This window comes from Drosophila teissieri, chromosome X (genome assembly GCF_016746235.2).
Source record: "Drosophila teissieri strain GT53w chromosome X, Prin_Dtei_1.1, whole genome shotgun sequence".
Lineage (NCBI taxonomy): Eukaryota > Metazoa > Arthropoda > Insecta > Diptera > Drosophilidae > Drosophila > Drosophila teissieri.
The window spans coordinates 11,853,894-11,879,295 of record NC_053034.1 but is presented as its reverse complement, the minus strand read 5'-3'; the positions used below and the strand labels follow the sequence as shown (position 1 = coordinate 11,879,295).

The 25,402-nt window shown below is 40.4% G+C and overlaps 2 protein-coding genes across 2 annotated transcripts; one reads left to right on the top strand and one right to left on the bottom strand.

Moving 5' to 3' along the window:
• Nucleotides 1–1,179: 1,179 nt before the first annotated feature.
• On the bottom strand, nt 1,180–25,354 carry LOC122623768 (serine/threonine-protein phosphatase 2B catalytic subunit 3). Its single transcript, XM_043803091.1, has 2 exons — nt 25,088–25,354; nt 1,180–5,373 (listed from the first exon to the last, which is right to left on the bottom strand). Exon 2 carries the CDS (start codon nt 5,142–5,144, stop codon nt 3,381–3,383), a length of 1,764 nt encoding a protein of 587 aa, XP_043659026.1. The 5' UTR covers nt 5,145–5,373; nt 25,088–25,354; the 3' UTR covers nt 1,180–3,380.
• Nucleotides 9,300–10,109, top strand: LOC122623769. Its single transcript, XM_043803092.1, has 5 exons — nt 9,300–9,329; nt 9,397–9,464; nt 9,511–9,666; nt 9,734–9,901; nt 9,954–10,109. The coding sequence occupies exons 2-5, from the start codon at nt 9,402–9,404 to the stop codon at nt 10,107–10,109; spliced, it is 543 nt and encodes a 180-aa protein (XP_043659027.1). The 5' UTR covers nt 9,300–9,329; nt 9,397–9,401.
• Nucleotides 25,355–25,402: the final 48 nt, after the last annotated feature.

The window sequence follows — 25,402 nt, the reverse complement described above, 5'->3', positions numbered from 1 at the left end:
GTTAAAAAGTTCTCATTTACTTTAAAAATAATAGTAAGAGCTTGCTTGCTGTAATCCTTTATTGTAATTATTGTTTATAATATTTGTATTATTCGTATTCTTGATTTTTCATTGAATCGAAATGCATAAACGTCTTGTAAATTGTTGTGTCCGTGTGTGAAACGCTTAACATTAGATCCGTTTATATTGTATATGGTTATATATATATATATATAGATATATATATATATATGTAAATATATATAAATGTAAATCATCTGTAACCATTAACTGCTTGATGACGTAGCCGCTGATGCGCATGGGCACCCGCGCAAAGGCAAAAAACACGCGAGGAAGAAGCGGAAAGTGGAAAGTGCTTTCTTCTTGCTGCTCTGCTCGCCGAGCATGCTTTCAATGTCCATCCCCTCGCTCGCAAAAAGCAATGCTGCGGTATGTGTTTGTGTGTGTGGGTGTGTGTGTTCATATGGGTGCCTATCAACATAATTTGAGTTTGTCACCGACTTTTAACTGTCCTTCTGATTGCTGCTGCACTTTTCACATCGCGTTCGCATTTTCTGTTCTTTATGCCTGTGTTTGTATCATGTTCGATTAGCTGCTGCCCGCTCTTCGTCTCCTTCTCTTTTCGTCTCATACTTGGCCTATACGCACGGCTTATTGGTCAATACAAATCGAACTAACGTAGTTACACTCTCAATTTGCACGTTAGTAAGTCACAAAAGCTATTACTACACTAAAACCTTGTTTGCAAATTGAAAACCAACGGCTTACACTCGAAAAAGTGGGCTAGCGTATCGTTTGTATTCGCAAATGAGTCGTGCGCATAATCATATTGTACCAACTTCGACCCTTAACTATTTCAAATATATATATATATATGTATATGTGTATATACGTTCTCTTAGGCGTATGTATGTATATTTGTTTATAAAGTACTTCAAATTGCTATAAGTTTGCATTTTGTATTACATGTTCTTTAAACTTTAAATTGGGTTTGTTTGTTGTCTTGTCGAATTTGAAAAATTGTTTTAAGTTTTTTTCTTTTTTTGCGTTTTTGCATGCTGCACAATTGTTTGCTTTTTTTTGGTTTCAACATATTATTTTTGTTAATGGTTGTAAACGTTATTTGGTTTAATTTTCATCTTGTATAATTTAAACTTAATAGTTAATTCACATAGTTCGGTTTTTGTATTTGTTTTTTTTTTCTGTTTTTGTTGTTAATGATTTTTCCCTTACGACTTATTGTAGAATATAATTATTTTTGTTTAAGAAAACGTTTCCCCTTGCCCTTTTTGGCTGCAGGCGGTTTTTTGTTTGTTTAAGTTTTCATTTTATTAAATTCATTTAATTAAATTACTTAACGCTTATAGAAAAAGGTGTAGTAAACAATAATGAAGTAGAAACAACAATTTAGTTTATAAATATATACTTATGTATTTATATTATGTGTGTTGCTGATTGTGTGTGTATATATGTATATATATAAATAGTTTACAATAAATACAAATTATAAAAAAGATAACAAGAAATATAAAAAAATTTAAGAAATAACAAAATTCCCTTTGCACACGTTAATTACATCTTCATTAGTTAGGCTTCGCGTTTTTAATTATTTTTTTTGTTTTTCAGCTCTGCTCTATTCTATTCTCTGCATATCCCCCTTTAATTCTCCTCTACATCTTCTTCTCATTGACTTTAAAAAGTAACTAAAATTCCATTAAGTATAAAAAGGATTTGCACACGACCACGAGGACGAAGCAGACGCAAATGCTGGAGGGAAGCGGGGAAGAGTTTGGACAACAGCCTATCGACGCGCCTTGAGATTCGATTATTTCGATAGGTTCGATAATGATTATTTCGATTGCTGGCCGGCTGCCGGTGGAGAAGGAGGGTGGGTTGACTCAGCACTGGCGCCTGCATCGCTGCAGCCCATGCAAGTGTACTAATTATATATTCAGCTAATGACTACGACAAAGATGGCACGTATATAAAGACCACATACACAATCACCAGATGAGAGAGTGTGAGGCGACAATGGCGACGATAAACAATTACCGATAAACGATTGGCAAGGGACAATCAACTTTGAGTTGGATCATCGCCCTGCCTGTTGGTGTATGTATGTTTTGCGTGTTTGTGTGTGTGTATGTGTACGTGTGCTTGTGGTGTTTTTGATGTTGTGTGTGCGAGAGAGAAAGAGTCGGATAGTTAGATAGATAGAGAGAGATTCAGTCGTTTCTTGTTCTTGTATTAAAATATTGTAGTAAAATATTGTTGCTGCTGTTGCTGTTGTTGTTGTTGTTGTAGGAAGTTGTTCTTGTTTCTATCATTTTCTTTAACTTGAATTTGAATTTGTTTTTCTTTAGTTGTTGTTGAGAAGAAGTCGCCGCAGACGCCACACAACGAAAGTAGTAGAATTCGCCTCAGCTTTCGCTTCGGCTTCAGTTTAGATGCTAGATTTAGTTCTAGTTTGGTTTTGTCACTTCGTTTGGTTTGACTTTACAGAGATGAAGGATTGGTTTTCGATTCGTCTTACAATTTGTTAGCAAATAATTTAAATTACCTAATTTGCTTTTATTAAGTGTTTTTGGTTTGCCTCTTTAAATCTTCTTCTTCTACATATTCTTCTTCTTCTTCTTGAATGGGGAAATGCGCGCAACTGGCAACTGCTTCATATCTACTGCTTTCTTGTCAACTGCTTGCCAAAAGACAGGCGCGCATGCGCACTGTAATACTTTTCTGCTTAGCTTTTACATTTGCTCTTTTGATATAACGTTGCACAAAAATTTTGATATATATATATATATATATATATTCTGTTATATATATATGTAATTCTATAATCATTCAACTTTATAATTAGCTTCCATTTTAGGGGGTGTTGTTGTTCTGCATTTTTGCATTTAATACCAATAAGTACTCGTTAACGCTTGCTGTGTTGCTGCTGCTCCTCTTGTTGTTGTTGTTGTAGTGGCTGATGTTGCTGCTGCTGTTGTTGTTCTTTTTGTTGTTGTTGTTTTGGTGGTGGTGGTGGTGTCTCTGCTCTTGCTCCCTACTATCCTTGATCCATTTCGCCTTCTATACTATAAACGATCTTGCAATTTGTTGTGTTCTATGTCTGTATGCCCAGTGTTTATCTTCTTTGAGCCGAACTTGAGACTATTCCTATGTTCCGAACTGTACTTGCTGACTCCCTCCCACCGTTCGCTGCTTAACTGTCGACTACCAACTGACTTTGCTGCTCCTCCTCCTGCGATACCATCCATGATCCTCCGATCCTCCGATCCACCGGATCAACCGGATCCCTAGAGGACCCATCGATCCGACTGACTAACTTGACTGTTATGTAGCTGCAGCTGTAGCTGGTGCTAACTGACTTAGAATTATCCATTGATTGAATTCGCATTTGCATTGGCCGCTGCTGCTGCCGCGGCTGACAGTGATTTCTGGCCCTCCTCCGCCGGCGAGGGCGTTGCATCCCGACGCGGCGGCATCCGTTCGTTGACGGCATCCAGGCCCTTGGCCTCCGCGAACGAGGTAATCTTGTGGTTGGGCGAGAAGCCCTGCATGGCGTTCTTGAGCGACTGCTTGCCGCCGGAGAGGGCGCCGAGGGGCAGGGCGCCCGTGGGCGTCAGGCCCTTCAGCTGCAGCACCGACTCGGACTCCTCGCGCAGCACGGAGAAGACGCGCGCCATCTTGCCGATGGCACGGATCTTGTTGCGGATCACCTCCTTGCGCAGCGCCGCCTCGTCGTCGGAGAGCGGCTCCTCGCTCTCCTCGGTCATGAGCTCGTCGTCGGAGCAGATGTTCAGCACGTTCACCAGCATCTCGGTGACCTTCTCGCCCACGAAGGGCAGCGACCAGGTGAACACGTCCATGAAGTTGGGCAGCCAGTACGGGTGCGGCGAGCAGTTGAACTGCCGGATGTTCATCACGTTGTTCTCGTACTTCAGCACCGCCGCCTTGTTGTTGTACACGTCGAGATAGTTGGGCGCCGAGAAGATGGTGATCAGCGAGGGGAAGCCGGTGGTCTGGCTCTTGCGGTACATGCGGTAGCCGGCGTCCTGCGCCTCGTGCGCCCGGATGATCGACAGCAGGTTGTTGTTCTGCAGGAAGTCGCAGCAGGCGGCGTAGCTGTAGAAGTACGAGCAGCCGCGCACGGAGTTGTGCGTGTAGAAGTCCGAGTTCTTCTCGTTGCCGAAGTCCTCCAGCGGATCGGACCACAGCAGGTCGCACATGGGGCCGAAGGCGGGCGGCTCCTTGAAGCGGTCGAGCCGCCGGATGTCCTCCAGCTCGTGTATCTCGGGCGACAGGCCGCCGTGCACGCAGAGGAACTGCTGGTTCATGAGCGCCGCCAGCGGCAGGCAGTCGAATGCGTCCATGCAGGCGTCGTACACGCGCTCCGAGTACTTGATCTTGCACTCCTGCTTGAAGGTGAAGTACTCGGTTAAGTGCCGGCACTCGTGGTTGCCGCGCAGCAGGAACAGCGTCTGCGGATAGGTGATCTTCAGCGACCACAAATACAGGACGCACTCGATGCTGAAGTAGCCCCGATCGACGTAGTCGCCCAGGAACAGATACTTGGTGGTCGCCGGCGAGCCCCCAATCTCGAATAGCTTCATCAGATCGTAGAACTGGCCATGAATATCGCCGCACACCGTCACCGGCGCCTCAATGTCGATCATCGTCTTTTCCGTGCGCAGCAGCGTGGCGCCCTCCTGGATGATGCGCAGGGCGGCGCTCTCCTCGATCCTGCCCTCCAGGATGAAGTGCTGCTTGAGGACATCGTGCTGCGGCTTGCCGGTCCGTGCGTCGAACACATCCGCGCAGGTGAGTTTACGGCTAGGCGGAAATGCCACGCTGTCGATCACACGCTCCTTTGTCGATATTGTGCTGCGCTTGGTGGGACTGGATGGGCCGCTCGAGGTACCAGTGCCGCCCTGACCCTGCTGCTGTGTGCCCGCCGAGCCTGCCGCTCCGGCTGATCCTGATCCCGTACCCGATCCCGCCGCTGTCCCCGTCGTCGCCGCGGCATTCTTGTTGTCGTGTGTGTTGTTGACATTGGCCTTTTGATTCTGCTGCTGCTGCTGGGCTGCGGACTGCGACTGGCTGCTGCTGCTGTTGCTCTGAGCCGCCGGCGAAGACATGGTTGCCCGATCCTCCGACTGCCCCGCCTGCGTCCTCGACTGCTGACTGCTGCTGGCTGCTGGTTGCTGCTGACCTTCCCACCTGAGAGTTGATCACGTATCACTGCCCCAGACGCGCCAGCTCCTGCTCCACCACCTGGTGCTGCTACTACTGCTGCTGCTCCTTGTCCTTGTCCTGGTGGTTCGTCCGCGGGTTTACCCTCTCTCGCTGCTTGCTATTCCACGCGCTCTGCAATGAGAAATGTTGACACCCAGTTAGCATTTGTATTTATATTCAGTACACGGCTGGTATTAAAAATAAAAGAGTCCCGACCACCAAATGTTGCACATAGTATGCATCTGTATTATTATTATTTCCTGTTCATAACAAGCATATGAATCAGAGACGTTGTGGTTTAAATATTATGGTAATATGGAATATACAAACATTTTGGCCATCTTCACAGAAGCACCACAAAATAATCCCATTTAATGAGCCAAATTATCCAAATATTTGTGTAAATAATTCTATGTAGAACCAATATAATACAATTTATATGTTAATAAGTTCTATTCTCTTGACCGCAACTGTGCTGCGCACACATACACACACGCACAGCAATTTGGCTGGTGTGTGGGTGGCCATTTACAGTTAAACAATTGCAACGAAATTGCAGCGGTTTATTAGTCAGAAATGAGGAAAGAGAAATCATTTTATGGCAACTGCAACAGTAAATCAACAACCGAATTAGATTCACAAATTATACTATTTGTTTAAATTTCAAATATGCATGTATGTATGCATGTATGTACGAGTACTACCTGCTGAAATTACAATAGAAAATACTATCTACACATTGACAACGGTGATGTTAATAACAAAGTGGCACAACTCGGAAGGTATTTAGTTCTAGACGCCAGAAATACATTATTTATGTTATTTATACGCATTTTAAATGTCAGTGGCTGTAATGAAACATGTTAAAAAGGGCATTACAAATTCTGAAGGTTAAACCGAGCGACGGAAACCATATATGCATACTATATGTACCTTCAGGGGGTTGTGTAATTATTGTAAGCTCGAAAACTGCAGTAATACGAGTTCCTAAAGCTGAAGACTAGTGACGAAATATTCAAAGACAAAGCTATGTCTTTTTAATGTTCGAAATCTCACAAACTTTTTATTAAAAACGGCATTTGTAGTAATAAAATAGTTGGAAATACTGAAAAGAATGTGATTATATCATTTAACCATGCAGATTTTCATTCAAATTGAATGGAATTCGTTTTAAGCCACAACAAAAAAGGCTAGTGACGAAAGCCACACGACGGGTGTCAGGTTACAGTTAATATGTGCATGACCGTACTGTTCACAACCTGTTACCTTTTTCACACACCTCGACGTTTTTGGCATCGTTTTGGCTTTTTTGATTAATTGCAGTGTTTCGCAATTGTGCATACATTTGTATGTACATATGTACATACATGCATATGGCTGACTGGCTGTCATTCCTTGCACAAATGCAAATATGTGCGGATAAATTAGAAAAATAATCAACGCCGTCTGAATAAATATAGCGCTAACAATCACCGCAGCGGTTGCACAAACAGACGGATGGACAGACAGACTAACTGACGGATGAGTACAGTACGGTAACTGCTACCAGTCGTCTGCCAGTGACGTATTGACTGACTGACTAACAGATTGACTAACTGACACACTGACTAACTGACAGACTGACTGACTGACTGACTAACAGACTGACAACTGCAGAGTGTGGCGGAGTAAAACAATACGAGCCAAAAACACGTGCGTCCTGCCGAGCGAACATCACCCATCCGCCCCGTGGTACCGCCACATATATGTACAAATGTACACATACATATATACAGCTGCAAATTAAAGTCAGCTGTCGCTTCCAAATTGAACAGGCGATGGAATGACGCAAAAAATTAACCTGCCGACTGCTTTTAATTCATTGCAAATCAAGTTGAATACGTAAACGAAAAGAACAAAGTCGAATGGTAAATTCTTTAGCAATTCTTTAGGAGAGTTCTAAACAAGTCGACACTATTGGGTTTAACCTATTCTACTCATAATGTTACTAGAGTTTATAAATAAGTTAGTAAGTAAGTTTAACTTTCAGCTCATAACATACAAAATGAAGAAGTAAGCGTGGTTGCGTTCTCAAAATCAATTACTTTCTAACAAAGTCAGTTAACGACTCAGTTTCATGTTGGTGCATTTCACAAAAAGACATTAAAATCACTCGAAGACAATTACAACCGAAAACTGATTACAGTTTTATGGGCAACACTTTTTGCAACTTTGAAATTGACAGTAACAGTCGATAGTAAAACGTGCAAAATATTCGTTGAACAGCGAAAATGGCATACTGATATTAATAACAAAGTTGCTTTTATGCAAATACAAATTTGATATACACCCATGACGAAATAACTTGAGTGTGTGTGTGTGTGTGTGAGTGTGCTGATTTTTAATTATTAAACGAGTTTCGCAAATTGGAGAGAACAACATTTTATCATTGCCTACACAGCTAATTTCATGCATATAATTCATTTGTTTGCCTGTTGTTAGGTTTTTATGGCTTTGCGCATATTTTTGCGTTTACACGATCGCATCAGCACACCCTCAACAAGGGGCTAAATGTTCGACATTCCTGGCCGAACGTGTCCCCCCCCATTTTACACTCGACGAAATAGGAGGGCCTTCCCCTTCCAACCCGCAGGGAAAAAGAAGAGTATGAATGCTCGCTAGAAGACAACGGAAATTGTAGGTGAAACATCGCCAAGCGGGCTAATGAAATACAACTTTTTGTTTACAAAGTCTGTGCTACTTTTTCGCCGATATCAGACCTACAGTGGACACTCGAATAAACGAACTGTCTATTATTGTTTCTAGCTTCCATTCAATTGATTGAATTAAAATGTAGTTATTGTGTCTATAATTGATTATAAGGTAGAATAAAATAAAAACAAATATTTAGCTCATTGAATTCATTAACAATTTGTATTCAGATTTAAAAAGTTTCCGCGGTGACCACAACCAACTGTTGCGATCTGTTACACATCTGGTATATATAGAAATGTATATTTACCTAGAATGTGTATCTTTGACTGCTTATTAAAAGGCAATTATGCGAACGTTTCGTTTTTTTGTTTAAAATCAATTTAAATATAATATATAGATACTCCTCTAGATCGTGTGTGAGTTTCTCCGCGAATCTGTATAAGTATCCCAACAATACACACTTATTTGTGCAACATGGAAATTTCCACAATAGTTCCCAATCAATTAAATTAGAAACCAATTAGACAACAACGGCGTCTTGTTTCATTTAATACCGTAATTAATGGCACATAAAATGTTACGGATTTTATTGAATTAATTCCGGCTGTCAGTTGAGCGATATGTGTGCATTGCACTGCCATAATAGAGGGGCTCGTCCCCAATGTGCAATTTATTGTGTGATACGTTGTACACACATTAATGTGCATAAATGGGCATGTCTTCATTTCGTATGAAGCACGGCTCACATGTCGGCGAAATTATATAAGCACTCGTTACGGAAATCTCCCGAGTGCAATAATGCGCAGAATGTGCAACGGTGGGCGCCACAAATCGGTAACGAGCGCCCAAACGTAGTTGTGCCAAAATGAAGTCAGTTTCTGGTCCGTCTTGTTTGATCGTAGCTGGTTTGTGACTTCGAGTAACAGGTATAAAAACTTGATCTCACCAAAAAGTATTTTTATGTCTATGGAAAAGGATTTTACTTCCTGCCAGCTTTATGTAAAATAACATATACAAATTAGTTTTATGCAAATTGTTGCCAACCGAATAAATAAATAAATAAAACCATTGAAACAGAAACTATTTTAATGACAGTATATTTCTCGATAATAACAGACCAATTTCGAATAGTATTATTTATTTTAATTGATGGTTTGTAACTGAGTTAATTTGGAACGTTGTTAATGTATACATCAATAATCCAACCACCAGCAAGCTCTGTTTTTCCGCTGTCGTTTTCCTGCTTATTGCCGATTTGGTCGTGAAGTCTGAATGTAAAAGATATAGTCTGTGCCGGTTCAATACTCCAAAAAAAGGGATTCGAAGGGAAAAATTCCGAACGCAGCAAATCACACAAGCAAATAGTTAACTTCAACGTTTATCATAAAAGGAAAGTAAGTATACAAAAAATAATACTTGGAAAAGAATAGAACAACTGAATTTTTCTATAAACACCAAAAGATATAATGGCAGTCAGGTGGCATGTTTTCGTCGTTTTTCTGATGTTTACTACATACTACTTGGCAGAGGTAAGTTTGTATCGCTGAATAACCATATTTAAAAAGCTACTTTTAGGTTTATGCCCTAGTGGAATTTACAAACGTGCAGTGTGAGTCTCTGGATAAGGACTTTGCCTTATTCGAGTATTGTTATCTGAAATCTGTGAACCGTACTTACAAATATTGTTCCCTTAAAGTTAAGCTCCTAAAGCTACCCGTAACCAAAGTTAAGGTATATTGAATGGAATTCATATATTCATATTTATTAATGTATATATTTTATTATATTATATATTCAGGTGCGTTTTGCCCTCTATAAACGTCTGAATGGCTATAAGCCATTTCTCTACAATATGACTGTAGACGCGTGCAATTTTCTAAAATCGCCGAATCCCAATCCGATTGCTAATTTCTTTTATAGTTTTTTCAAAGAGCATTCCAACATGAACCACACTTGCCCCTATACCGTAGGTATAACCGAGGTTTATAAAGTAAATATTCAACTCATAATCATTTCAGCATGATATTGTGGTGGATCAGATGTTATATAATCACATAAATAATAAGGTCACCAAAATACTGCCATTTCCGGAGGGAAGATATATGTTCGAATTGCACTGGCTTGCCTACGACATTGATCGAGCTATAACTAAGTTCTATTGGTCACTTACTTGATAAGAAACAGCTATCAAAAATCAATGACAAAACACCATAAAAATACAATTTTTTTGCAAATAATGTATCTTAATTTAAAATACGGGTGCTCTGTAATCTACTTGCCTAATCTCAACTTACTAGCTTTTATAGATCCTTAGATCTTGGCGTTCATACGGACGGACAGAATCGTTGAGTATCTCTTAACTTTGATGGCGTTGATTCCGATTTCGGAAGGTTGACAACCAAAAACGAAAACCCGCAGAGGCTTCAAATTCAAATTAGCACTCAGCCAGAGAGCGGCATTAATAATTTAGTGGGCCGTATGCCGTAATGACCAAATGATTGGAAGGGCGACGTCACGTCGGTGGTTTTGTGGCTGGTTGCGCGGTTGCTAATCGAGCATTTGACGCATCAAATTGAACGCAAGCGTTTTAATGGATATGCATTGACAGTTGCAATAAATTTGCGACATAGTTATTAACCTCAATTTTAATGCAAATAAAACAGTTTGACCGCGTAATGAACACAGTCGCACACACTGCATACTGCACACATGTGTTTCTGCCTCGTTTCTCCATCGCGATGTCAATTGTAATTTGTGCTAATGTTTTTGCACAATTTATGGCAATAAATATATATTGGCACGCGTGTATACGCCTTCATTAAAAGTCGCAAACGTGCAAACTGTTGGCATTCAACTATAAAGTATTTATAAGGAGAATATTCCCCCTGCCCTTGGCCTTAGAAGTTCAAGTTTAGGGACTTTTAATAAAAATACACAAATAATCGGATGAATTGGACACTTTATCAATTTGTTAAATAGAATTACAAACGGGATATTATAATGTTTAAAAGCTAGCTTTCAGTCGAACTAGGCATTCATTGTTATCGCATTCATCGCTTATTTGCTTATCGGTAGCACAAGTTCTTGGAATAAATTATTATCGAAACCTGTAGTTCATAAAAGGCTTGGCCGTTTGCGCTTTTCGCACTATTTTCGAATACATAATCATTTGATCTTGACCTTATCGTCGATAAGGTAATTGGCCTAAATTCTCGCTCTTATCGCAAACTCGCTTATCGCCGGATTTACATAAGTTGTTGGCCACACAAATTGAATACCCACACATAATCGATCAGACGACTGGCGGGCATTTAATGCATTTTATGCGTCTACTTCAAGCGAAGCGAAATGAACAACAGCGGAAAATAACAACACCAACTGGTAAAAACAATTTGTTCAACCCATTAACTTAGCATTTAATAGCCCACTTGGCCTCACTTATTGACGCTTTGTACAGGTGTCAGTCCTATAGAGACAAACTTTTTCCGGCTGCCTTCTGTTTTTTTTTTTGTTTTTGTCCATTTCTCTGCAATTGTTATTTTCGTTCACGTTCCGCTTCTTTGGTATTTATTTTTCGTTTTAGACGGACATGGCTAGGCGGGGATTGCGGTTTAAAATTCTGGCTGGCATTGTTGTACGTTGCTCGGTGGTTTATATCATGCGATAAACATGTGTGCCAGGTCTGGCCACCCACAACAAAAAACCCAAAACCATAAAGGAGGGAAAAAAACTGCCCAACCACCCACACACGTTTGTAATATTTCGAGCGAAACTGAATCTGAATCCATAAATTCAGCATTCTGTATTCCCAATGTTTATCCAACAAGTAAATACATGCATGCCTGCATCTTTTGCGTTCGATTGTTTGTATCACAATTTGCGAAAATACAAATATGCATGGGGTGTCGGTGTTTTAGGGTTGCCACCGTCACAATTAAAGCAGATACGGCAGCGGCTCAGTCTCGCAGCTCTCGGCAACTTAATTAAAAACAAAGAAAAAAAAAGGAGAAAACAGCAAATGTGTAAATATTTATTGTTGAATGCAAATCAAGCGATCCGAACCTTTAATTAAAGCGGGCCAAGTGCTGTGTTTGCTCGAAACTATTTGCGATATGTGGCAAAACTAATTAAAAAGTGTGTCGAATGCCAATGGCAAGAACAAAAGGCGAGACACCGAACTACATAACCAAGCCGAAACGAAACGAAGCGAAACCAAATGAAACAAAACAAACTTAAGAGGGTCAGCAAAAAGCAGCTGTTTGCTTCCATGTTTATGTGTTTGCTTTGCGGTGTCTGGTGGTACAAAAAAAAAGAAAGAAGTTAAATATCAACATTCGAACTGCCGCCAACAACAATTGCTGTTTGCATTTGCGAACAATGGAGCGTTATTGAAAACAGAGCGACACGACAATAATATTTGTGTTCGATATGCAATCACAAGTGGGATACACTGAGTACTAGGTGCTTCGGTTTTTTAATGGTTATATAAAAGTTAATTCTGGTTTTAGAACTCACATTTGCAGTTGGTGTTATACGAGACCATACGTTTTATACGGACGGACAGGGAGACTTACGGACATGGCTAGTTTACAGAATAAGGTTGTAAGCTTTTGTTTACTATTAAATACATTGCATCGAATGCAGTATACCCCTCGACTATACTCTACTCTACGCTGAGGGGTATAAGGCGGCCTCGAACTGGAATGGAAATGGAACACGGTCCCCACGACAGACCGACGGACAAAAGCTGACTGGCACAGCAGCCAGTGCGAAACTGTTATGCTATCCGCGTTGATGTTCTTGGCTTACTTTGCATTTGCATAATTCCGCTTTCATGCGCACAAAATGGCTTAGCAATTGTTCTTATTCATTTTTATAAACAAACATTTACGTGTTATTCTTTGTTTTACGTTTTTACGTTTTTTCACTAGTATTACGCCATCCATTGTCTGTGTGTGTGTGTGGCATTGTTTGCCACACTGGAGCACAGAGCAAACACATGAAGGAAAACGGCGTTTATAAATGGTAAATTATTCAGCTAAACTGGAGGCTTTTGTCGCCTGGCTGTAAGAATCGCGCCAGAGCGTTAGAGAGGCTAATTTAAATGATTTCCCTGCAAAGTGGTCGAAAAATGCTGGAACATTCCAGCCATTTCCATTTTCATTTTCATTTTCGCCTGTTGAACTACATTTCGCATAGCGTATAGCCCACTTGTGGGCGTGTTGCGTGTTGCCCTGTTCGCCTCTATATGGTTTTTATGCCCCCTTCGGCTCAGTGGTTGTTCCTGCCGCCAATTAATTATAATAATTAAGTTAGAAATGCGTTGCGACTGAGCAACAGTAACAGCGGCAACACAAAACAGGGTGAGACAGTACCGAATGAATAAAAAAAAAATCAACAACAAAAAAGGGAGGCAACAAATTCATAAAGCTAGCGACAAAATGGGGAAAAATGGAACTGTGTGTGGCTGACACACGCAAACGAAAAACGCATTTTACGGCCGAAGCCAATTTGCCGGGCAATCCTTCGACGTTGCTATACGGCTATGGCTAGAAAATGTTTGCACAAAAAACCGCAGAAGGGGAAACAACGCTCACATGAGCACACATAAATATTCATGCAATTGTTTTTCACGTTACGCAGTCGTCGACAATGATCATGTTGTATGATGATGAAGTCACGTTGTTGCCAAAACGAAAAAAAACGAAAAAAAAGTCCGAAACAAATAACCCAAAAACAAACAGCTCCACCAAAAAACCCCACCCCCCTGTATGCACATGTCACCCACAAAAGAGCCTCCCACCTCCCACCACACCCCTCCAAAACCACACACGCACGCACACACAAAAAATTTTTATTTTCACATAAATAAAATGGAACGGAAGGCAAAAAAACAAAAAAAAAAAGCGAAACACATACGGGCGTTAAAAACATATTTGTTCGAAATTTGAAGCGGATTTTTTTGTTTCATTTTCTTGTTTGGTTTTTTCCTTGCTGAACCAATACCAATACACTCTGTCTCGTTCTGTCGCTAGCAATTATTCTACACGCTGGTCGCACGCCATTTGGCCAATTTTTACCGTTAGGACGCAAACAGAGTGTACAGTTACCCGCGGCATAAGGTCCACAGACAAACACATACACATGTCAAAAAAAAAAGGAAAAAAGCATTGGACACACGCACGAAAAAGGCTACAGTGAAAATCGGTTATGGATAAAAGGGCAGACGCATATTCTGCGTGGCTAGATTACTGAAAAAAACCATAAAACAAATTAGAATTCAATAGGAAACCTTAAATCGCTTATGAAGGTGTTTAAAAGTAGGCAATGCTTTTAGGCGTCTCACTAAGTGATTTTGCAGCAATACGATTGATTTCTGTTGCACTTTTGAAAAGAACATAATATTCAGATAACCACTAACCACAGCATAATAAAGAGTGTGTATGTATCCTGTTTCATCAATAAATTCAACACTTACTGATGCTAACCTGTCTTGACACAGATTTGAAATTTGTTTTGACTTTTCACTTAATTAATATTATACTGTCGCTTTATTCTACAAGTACCCGGCTATACAAATTATAAATGCCAATTCAAAACTAGCTGCACATTTATAATAGCATCATAATTTCGGACACAAACATGTGGCACGCACATTCATAGGCATTCAAGAACCAGCTTTAGCTTTTAAGATACACACGCTTTCACGTACAGATATATTGTTCAAGTGAATGCTTAACTTAATATATTGTTTCTAAAGAGCGACCAAAAAAAAATGGGCGACACCAAAACCAAAACCAACAAAAAAAATGAAAGAAAAAGCAAGTCCAAATCAACGCCTCGCACTTTTTTGGTGTCCGTTTGATTGACAGCTCTCGGCATCCCGACTTCCCCCCGATGCCACCGATCTTGCCCACCCAAAGACCCCAACGCCCCCATTCATCTTACAAACTAAGACCCCCTCCCCCTTCGTCAACATCCCAACCCCCTCCTGCACCCCGCCCCTCTGCGGCTGCCTGCTCCAATAACTCAAGTACTTTTTTCACTTTGAGCGATTTTTCATATCCTATGAGTGTGTGTGTATGCATGAGTATTTGTATATGTATGTATGTATGTATTGTTTGTTTGGTGCATGAAAATTGTCGCACAGCGAGATTATTTTCGGCAAATTGTATTCTACTGGCTGTGCTGCTCTGTTACTGCTCGACCTAATTTTAGTGTGTGCTTCGTTCTATGTGCTTTCCACCCCACTCTTGCTTTTGCTTTGCTTTGCATTTGCTTTTGCTTTCCACCCGGCAATTAGCATTAGTCCACTGCTTGCTGGCTGCTCAACTGGCGGCGGTTTCAAGTGTGTGTGTGTGGGTGTGTATGGGTGTGTAGTGGATGGGTGGTGGGTGGCACAGGTTCAGGCAAAGGTGTGCAAAGTGGCCAGCTAAAATGCGCATGCAATTGTTTATAAATAAATCCCTCCTATTAAGCAGCAAGCAAAAGTGGCGACACAAATGAAGTTCTCGGTGAACTAATGTCCCAATCTACTCAAGCTAGTTAGCAGTAAATGTCACTAGACGTCGTTCGTGTGACAGTTACTTTCCAGCTGTACCGATTATCAAGATACATTTGCATTTTGCATAGTTAAGTGCAAGTACGTCAGGAGTGGACTGCAACTGTTCCTATCTACATGAATCCCATCGCTTACATTCCTAAATCAAAGGTAGAGCACTTTAATCAAATCCAGGCATCTCTTGCTTTTTGAACTACTACTGACCGTATCTACTTTGCAACTTTTGCAGGAACTTCTAGAAGGAGTCGTAATGAAATAGAGAAATGAAAACATAGTTAAGCTTAATTAAATGTATTCAGCTGGCCATGTTCAATGTAATCATACTGGCCCTATCTACATAAATTAAAACCTTTGACCGACTCAATCCATTTATTTACTCTAAACTGCTCAACAAATATATGCACATAGTAGAATCTAAACCAAATATTGAACGAAATACCTTTCAGATTGAGCGGATTTGGCACTAATATGATTTCGAACACCGCAAATGCGGCTTAACTCGGTGCAAACAGCTGATGGCTGTATCGTGACCACATTTAAGCAATCACCCAACACACACTCACACACACTCGCACACACTCGTGCAAATCTTGTAAAATGCTTGCCATAGGTGTCAACGACAGCAACAAATTACCTATAAGCTATTTAAAAGCATTAACTTTAACGAGTAACCGTAAAATGCAACATCACGTATACGCACGCAGCAACACGCACACGCACGTCGAGCAACGAGCATCGGATAGAGATAGCAAGCTGGGTTGAATGAAAGAGAGGGGGCGAAAAGGACATGTCATTGACAAAGCCAACGGAACGAGGATAAACGGCCAAGGCAACGTCATCATCATTGCCATTATCCTTGGTCGCACAGTGGCGGTCATAAAAACTGCAACAGCTTTGCCAAATTTTCTTCTTACGCTGGTTTTTTCAGCGATTTCTCCTCTGTTTTCTTTTGCAGTTCTATTTTTTTTTTAGTTGCCCGCTTTGTGTGTGCAAATTTATGCAAAGCAGCTAGCAAAACAAAAACACAGCCAGCCAACAAAACCAAAGCAACCGCCTTTGTTGCTGGCTAACGGCATTGTTTGCATGCTGAGTGCACTCACACAATCAAAGCGAAGGGAGGCCAAAAGGAAAAGTAGCTCCGCCACTCGATGGCCAAGAGCTGAGCACAAAATCAAGCGGCATGACCAAAACATGTACGAAAAATGGCACCAAGAATGCCGGGATGCGACTTTGCAATACCCTTTGGGATCTAGGACACAGCATTACCTAATAAGCATGTGCTTAGAAGGTTTTAAAGGCAAAAGGGTTGCTTTAAAGAAATTATTGGAGTATTAACATTGCATTTGTGAGACTCAGATAATATGAAAACTAAATGCGCACTAGGGTTTTCCCGACTCGATAAATATGAAATACTAAAATCCATTAATCTATAATAAATGTGCATAAATGGCTAAACATCATCTGAAGGGGTATCAAAATGAGTGAAACAACAACACTTAGCAAAGTTTCCGTCGTACAGCATAAAATACTTTGGCCAACAACTTTGCAAAATGCTGCCAACAAAAAAGGTTAAGTAGCACAAACGCAAAGCACAGAAAAGCAGCAACACCAACAGTAGGCGAATAACAACAGCAACAGAAACAAGGAAGCAACTTTTTACTATGCACTCGACTGGGGCAAAAACCCACAATAGACGAAGGCCAACACGAATACCCTTACTAATCTACTGAAATATTCAACTTTTGTATGCAAAAATGCCATATTTCCGGGTAAAAAAATGGGTGGCAATCTGGGAACGCATGATAATAAATCTTCTTATGGTTAAAGTTAAGATCCATGGACTCTTACAATGTAAATTACTCAATTTTTGAAACAGGAATGAAAACTGGAATACTACAGATACAATTGAATTTCAATTTATTTTAACCATTGGTTTCCATTTTCGCCAAGTTCTTAAAACTCCCAAACCAAAAAAAACTGTTAATAGAATCTGGACTGTTTGAGTATTACTTGATTTGCGGTGCTGCGAAGGGTTAATTTAGGTAAAGTAAGTAGCATAATCTTTAACCTGGATTCCCTTTGTTCGAAATTCTCGACCCACTCACACACACACACAAAAAAACACGCACGCACACACAGGGAGCCCCAGAACGGAATTCCCCAAGTGGTTTTTGTTGTTACATTCATTCGCGTTGCGGTTTTTATGACCGCCAGTGTATGTGTGCAAAAGTAACTGTAACGAAGCTTCGGGAGAGTGCGTTCAAAGAATACGAGGGGGGTCTCGGGGGTGCGGAAAGAGGGGGGAGGATGGTAACGGGAACAGGAGCAGGAGCAGCTGTTTAAAGTGCGAAGCTGAAAGCGAAAGGGCGAAACAAAAGCATGCAGAGGGAAAACTCCACACACACACACACACACACACACTCAGCTGGAGATGAAGGAAGGATGGGAAAAAGTCGCTTTTGAATATTTAATATTTATAACTTGAGCAACGAACCGAGAGATGATTTATATCCCCACCGGAAGCTAATCTCGAGTTGGTCTAACTGGGACGAAGGAGAGGGCTAAAAAGAGAGATAGACAGAGAGAGAGAGCGAGAGAGAGAGCAGGACAGCGGAGCTTTTGATGGCGCAGCCATAACGCGGTTTGAGGTTATGTGCGGTGGGGTGCCCGAGCATATAACGCTGAAATATGACACACCGTGCCCACTGGTCACACGGAAAGAAAAGCTACGCTGACAAGTGCGCAGGTCAATTAAATAATTACATTTCCACAGAAATCACTATGGTATTAAAATCACCATAAAGTACGTCCTAAATCCAAAAATGAATTCACTCCGGAAGATTCCCTTACTGCCAACTTTCAAACACAAGTGATTTAAAGTACCTATCATGGTATTGAAAATGGTATTGCTTCGTTTATTCGTTAGAAATGTAAAATGTAAATGTTTCTTTCTGTGCATCTCTTGTTCTTCTGTATCTGTAGCTGTGTCTGTTTGTGTGTATACGAAGTTTAAAGCATGTTGCACCAAAAATCCAAATAAGTATGCTTTATCGATTCCCCAGCACAGTGACACACACACACACAGACATACACATACAAACCCACCCGCCCACACACTCATACAAATGTAGAAATCCAATAAGACCGAAGAAGCGAGCGGATTTGGCTGGGATTCAGCTTAATTTCGTTGCCGTTGCGCTGGCTTGAGGGTTACAAGGGTTTCCGTGTGGCCACCAAGGGGTGATTGCCATTGCCTGGGCTCCTGGGCTCCGCTCTGAGTCCTGAGCCCTGTATCTTCCTCCATTTTGGCTGCTTCCTCCTGCAAAAAGTCAACCCTGACCGCCGTTGAGGCGCATGCACGAACAGAGAGATACGATACAGGCGCATTTAGAGCCTGGCAGCAAAAAGAAAAAACAAACACACACGCACGCACGCCCAGGATCAGGATAACAGACGTACGCAGTCACTCAGTTAGTCGGTCATTATGACGAAAACGATGTTGATGTGGATGTGGATGTGGATGTGGATGCCTATGCCACCCACTGTTCCTGCCTCTATTTCCTCTGTTGCTACTGTTTCTGTTTCTAATTCTGCTTCTTCCTCTGCCGTTCCTGTCTGTGTGTCCTGAGTCCTGTGAGTCCTGTTGCTGGCACACGAGCAACAGAACAACAGGATGGCAAAAGCCATAGCAGCAGCATAAGCAACACAACAGCGGGAAAAGCAGCTACAACGTCACGCCGATAAAAATGAAAACAATGCAACGTCGTCCTCATGAAAGGCGAACACCGAAAAACTTAAACAAAAATAAACGTGATGGGTAGCTGCGAACGTTTGATGTTTGATAAGATAACATTTACTACGCTCGCTAGTTTAAGAAAAGTTAGTAAACTAACTAATTTGTTGCAATTTAAAATAGCATTTCTTATTAGTATTAATAACTTAAAAACATAACATATATTTAGTTAAACTAATGTTATGAATTTAGTTTCTCAGATCATCAAAATAAAAGTGTACAAATAGTAGATGGATTTTATAGATTATTCTGATGAAACTTCGTTTACAAATTTAATTCGATTTATGATTGAGCAAATAATTGCTTTTTAAATACGGGCGAAAATTTGAATTGGTACCCAAATTTTTCATTTCAACTTGGGCACTTCATAAAGGCCAACGTGAGTTTCCTTTTATGTTTATTTTGGTTAGTGCCTTTTCCTCTGCCGACTTTCATCAGCACGCATCCTTTTTCTTGGGCCCGAAACGTCATCTGCAGCAGAAAAGGATGCGAAGGATGAAGCAGAAACGGCAAAAAATGCCAAGTACAATGGGTCACAACGGGATGGGTTGGCGTAAAAAAAAGATGCTGATGTCATTGACAACAAGGAAATAATAAAAGGCAGCCGGAGGTATCGAGAATCAGGCGGTCGCATATGAGTTAATAAGAATTAAACATACACTGAGCTTACAACAATTTTGTAACAGTGGTCCGTGTTTAACTACCACTGCTGTCAAACTGTTTTGTTATAGTGTTAAATCATTAAATCATTTAAATGCATATTCAACTTTATACGCATATATCGGGCTATAAAATTAACAAATTTATAACAATTTCCATTTTTTCATTGTGTGAATGGCACTTCCTTTATTGACAAAGTGCAGGCCCACGCATACCGTAAAATATTTATGGATATTTTATGGAAACATTGCTTAAACTCAAGCCATAGAGCGTTGCGAAATCAAGGCTCAGTGTTTGAGCTTATCACGCCCACCGTGCGGTGACGTTTGGGTAAAACAGAGATAGAGAGAGTGGAAAGAGAGAGGAGAGAGAAACAGAAGTGGGCAGGTGGTGTTAGAGGGAGTGAGAGTGGGAGTAGGAGAAGACGTGGACAAGGACGAGGGAGGAACAGTGCCCGTGTCTGTGTTCTCCTATATACACGCATACACCTACACACACTTGTATCTGTGTGAGCTTAGGCTTTGGCTTTGGCTCAGGCGATTTGTTGCGTGTGCTGCCGCTGCCGCTGCCTCAGTCGACGTCAGCAGAGTTGCCGTGTTGCTTTTTACTTTTTGCGAGCTTTTTCCTTTTTGCCTGCGCCTCTGCTCACACACACACACACCAGCCACACACACCCACATAACCCAAGCAAAACGAAACGCAGAGTTGTATATGTGTGTGTGTTTGCAGCACTACACTAAAAGTCAATTGACCCGAAACTGTTGGGGATAACTGTATATATGTACATACAGCTGTGTTCACAATAATAACACTGCTACCTCCCTTCAACTGCAAAGATCCTTTGTGCTGTTATCTATTTTTGTTTCGAAAGCAACAGAGAACAAGCGAATTATTATTATACAAAAAATTAATATACGTTTTTTAGATTAAAGATATATTTATCGTTTCTAGTTGATTGATTGCGAGAATGGATTTCGTATTGTCCTACCTCTCGTATACGTAATTTTTTCTACTGGCTTACTATACGTATACTTGATTTTTTGCTTATTGTAAAACCAAATCAAATCTATCAAAGGAAAGAAAAACGAATTGCCTTAAAAAATATTCTACATATTGAAAATATGTACATTGTTAATATATAATTAGTGTGTTTAAATTTCATGTTATAACGAACATAGTTGTACGAACAGTATATTAAACGTACGCCAGTGCATTCCCAACAAAAATATTGACATTACGTGGCACACAAGCGTTCCCTTAAACTTTACTCAAAATTCAAATGGGTTAAATTAATATTTAAACAGCATTCAAAATATTAATAAAATGGCAATCGTTCATGGAATCCAGGTCAAACAAGTTTCTCCTTATAATAATTTCAAAAACGAAGGTGGAACAAACATTTTACGGAATTTCAAGCCTTGTTCAAACAAGCTACACATGAAATGTAATGTTCTTTGCCTTTTTCAACAATGCCATGCTCACAACTAGCTCTCTTTAAAGTATTTAAAAATAACCTACATTCGATTGGATTTCTTTTGTGTACAAATGCATCTAGATTGATAGTTTGATTTAATTATTTGATGTACGAAAAAGTAAAGCTCTTTCATTTGTGGAATGCAGGTCAAAGTGAAATATATTTCCCTTTTAATTTGATTAAAAAATGAAATGCACATGCTATCTAGGTGCGATATATAGGTATTTCAGTATTTCTGCTCTTTTTGTACGAGTTTAAATGATACAAATAAGCAAATTCTCTTGTGGTGATTTAATAACTGAAATCCCATTCGAGTTGAAGCATATAAACTTTAAAACTATAGGGTTTAATTGCAGCAACGATCTTTATTGTGACCATTTCAATAAAAGTCTAAGTACTGACGTTATTGAACAATGAGTTTTTTTATTGCCATTTTTGCAGTTTAAATGGGAATCGTTGTTTTTTTTAAGTGCAACAGGGCAAAGTGCAACCGACTTGACTTCATATTCTTATTCACGGAACATTTCCACCGAGTATACTGTGTGTTTTTCTAAGTATTCCGATTCGTGTTGTTATGCTCGCGTTCCTATTTTTGCGTTTGAAAAATAACATAAAAAACTCTCTGTACTTCTAATAGTTTCTTCTGCCGCCTTTTTTCGCTATTATTAGCGCAATTTGTGTGTACGAAAAGAGAAAAAACAGAAAAAAAAACACACCGACCGAGCATCTTTTGTGTTTGCTATTCGCTTTGAAAATTCTGCGTGTTGGCGGCTGCTTTACTATTCAATTCTATCTGTTCTTTGTAGTTTCTTATTTATTTTTATGTTTTATATTTCTTTCCCTCATTTCTCACCGCTCGTTTCAATTGTATTCCACAATACAATTCTATCAGGTTCTGCGCTGTCTGTGGCCATTCGTGTGACTCATTTCCCATTGGCCATTCCCACACAGCCTCTGGTTACCACTTTCAGCAATTGTCGCCCAGCTAATTGGTCAAAAAAGTGCCAACATCCACCTATGCCTCCATCTATTTCACCTGCGAATTGCACCTGTGCGGGGTTTGTGCCAGTAATTAACTGGTAAATATTAACCGATTGCCGATTAGCTGTCACACTGCATATTTGCATAGCTAATCACTCAAACGGTCGCCCATTCAATTGGTGCATTTTAAAATGACAGAAAACGGAGCTCGAGTCGAAACAAAATGCACTCCACAGCATTAAAATTGCGTTAATGTTTATGCGGAGCATTTGGAAATTTTTGGGCAATTTTTGGGCGAAAGAAACTAAACAGCTCACGCGGACTTTTAATAGAAGCACCTGTTCTATCGAACGATCGATTGAAAAACATTCAGTGCTCTAAACATGTAGGCTCTTTTCTTTTCTGCACACAAAAATAGAAGAAGAACTAATGATAGTGAAAACACTTTCGAAATAAAGGTAAACAACTCTCTTCAAAGGTCTTATATACCATCATTTTTGGAATAAAATTCCATATATGTATATTAAATAATTAGCTGTCGCTTTAGATCAACTTTTTGGATGGACGCCATAAATATATTGCAGTGAGTGGTGGATTACCATACACAGACAGAAAACAATTTCAGAAACTTAATCTTCCAGAAATTGTCATGATTCAGAATAAAGTATCACAAATTGCTTGGCGCATGAACGTTGTGTTATCACCATTTGCTCTTTAATTAGGGGGAATGGGAATGGGAATTCGGAATTCGAAATGCAGAGTGGCGGAACGTCAATGGCGAATCGCTTCGATTGGAACGCCGATGGAGCAATTATTGGATGATTGCATTGGACGGACGCCCCGCAATTATTAATGAATTGCAGCAGTTTTCCCGGCAGCAGCTCGCCACTTGCCACCTTTTGGCTGCTCCTCGTGGGAATTCGGGCAGTTTGAGAAGAATGCAAGCGGGAATGCAGTGGAATTCTCCTTTATATTTATTTTGGGGGTGGGGGAGTTGAGCGTGTGATGTTGGGGCAATAAGGGGATCATGGGGAATTCAGAATAAGGAAAAATAATAAGGAATAAGAAATAAGGAGCAAAAGTGACGAGATGAGCCAGGGACCTTGGGTCTAAGCTCTCGGAACGAAAACACGCGCACAGTGGAACCTTGTGGCATGTCCCTGGAGTTAAGAGCTCAGGAGTCGAAGGACAACAAAACGCAAGGAGGCTACAAAGAGAGAGGGAAAGAGACAGAGAGAGGGAGAGAGAAATCTGGAATATAGAGAGAGAGCGCCAAATTGGACAAACAAATTTCAAAGAAACGCACAGAAAGAAACAAGGTTTTTATAAATTCATATTTAATAGATAAATAGTTTTTTATAGTTTGGTATGCAGAATATATGATACCCATGCTGCGTAACATTTCAATTTGATAGAAAAGAAATGTAACAGATATTGATCTGAATGAAAGCATAAAACAAATCAAATTCATTACAAGGATTTACTAACTCTTTGAAATCATTTAAAAATACCATTTACTTTAATAATAAATGTCAAATAAAAACCTCAACGACATATCATACTAAAATAGTTGAAATTCTTTAATTAATCGTCATATTTTTCTGACTGTGTATTTAACGTCGGCAGCGACTGCGCAGCAGCAGAGCATGGCAAAAAAAAATATAAAAGGAGAAAAAACAGAACAGAAACATACACACACCCACACACACACACATTGAGAAAAGCGAAGGAAGAACCGTTATGTGCTGCTGCTACAGCATGAAAATTTTCGTAGCTTTTGGTGTCCTGCCGCTCACACACACAAGCACACATACGCAGGACGAGGAGAACCGTAATTTACGTGCGGCTCTCTTTGAGAAAATCTCTTGTTTGCACACACACAAACACACACACACACGAAAGTTTTCTTGTTGAATTTTACTGATATTTCCATTTCAGTTGCCTTTGGCAGCCTTTTTTCGATTATTATTTTCTTGTTTCACTTGTTCTTGCTGGTTTTTGCACACGAAAAAAATTTGTTTGTTGGGGATGTACGTACGTACAGCTTCAGCTGAAATTTCATCGCTTTTCATCACACACACCAAAGATGACTAATAAGAGAAAAAATGTTGCCTATGTATACATATATAATGTACACACACACACACACACACACATGTGTTGTGTGTATCATGTTATTTTACCCGTTGCACTCGCGTATTTTCGCTGTTGTTTTTCCTTCTTTTTTTGGGGCCCAAAATCGACAGGAAAATTAATTGAAACGGGCATGGGCGGACATTGACATTGCGCTTTTTTCCTCCTTTTAATTTCAATTTTTTTTTGTGTTTTTTTTGCCCGTTTAATGCAATTAATGTATGTATGCACACACAACAAAAAAAAACATTTCACGTCTTGGCCCGTTCTTATTGGAATATGTACACATACAGCTGTATGTATGCATATGTATATCGGTATATGTATATGCGCGCGTGTGGCTGGGCATGTGTGCGTGTTTGTTGGTGGTTTGAAACTGCTCCAAGCCTCCCATTTGCGTCTGTGTGCGTGCGTGTGTTGCACAATTGTATGGGGGCGGGGCGGTCGTGGAGAGGGGGCGGGGAAGAGGTTTAGGGGGAAGGATGCGGGAGGAAGATGAGAAGTAGAAAATAGCACGAGAAAAAAAAACAGAGACTGCTTGCAAATTTACCTTAGCTTCGCTTTGCTTTTAGCTTGAAATTTTCACACTCGACGGTTTAAGCTTTTGTTTTTCGCTATTCGCAATTCGTGTTATACTTTTTACTTAATTTTTGTGTGTGTGTTGGCGAAGCGCGTTCGAAATGCACACGGATATCTGATTTATACGGGAGTTTAATAAAAAGTGCACGCGCGCAGCAGGGCAAATCGCAAATGTTGCACTCGATAACACGCTCGTTCGTTTTCCTTTCTTATAAGAAATCGATAGAGGCGTGATTAGTCTGGTCTTATCGAGGTGCGATTCCGATTGGACTGAATGGTGCGGTGT

Bases quoted from the DNA above. Each gene is read 5' to 3' on its own strand.
- LOC122623769 (XM_043803092.1), top strand. From the start codon at position 9,402: ATGGCAGTCAGGTGGCATGTTTTCGTCGTTTTTCTGATGTTTACTACA. The intron at 9,667-9,733 runs GTATATTGAATG...TTATATATTCAG, and splicing joins TACCCGTAACCAAAGTTAAG to GTGCGTTTTGCCCTCTATAA. The intron at 9,902-9,953 runs GTAGGTATAACC...TAATCATTTCAG, and splicing joins ACCACACTTGCCCCTATACC to CATGATATTGTGGTGGATCA.
- LOC122623768 (XM_043803091.1), bottom strand. From the start codon at position 5,144: ATGTCTTCGCCGGCGGCTCAGAGCAACAGCAGCAGCAGCCAGTCGCAG.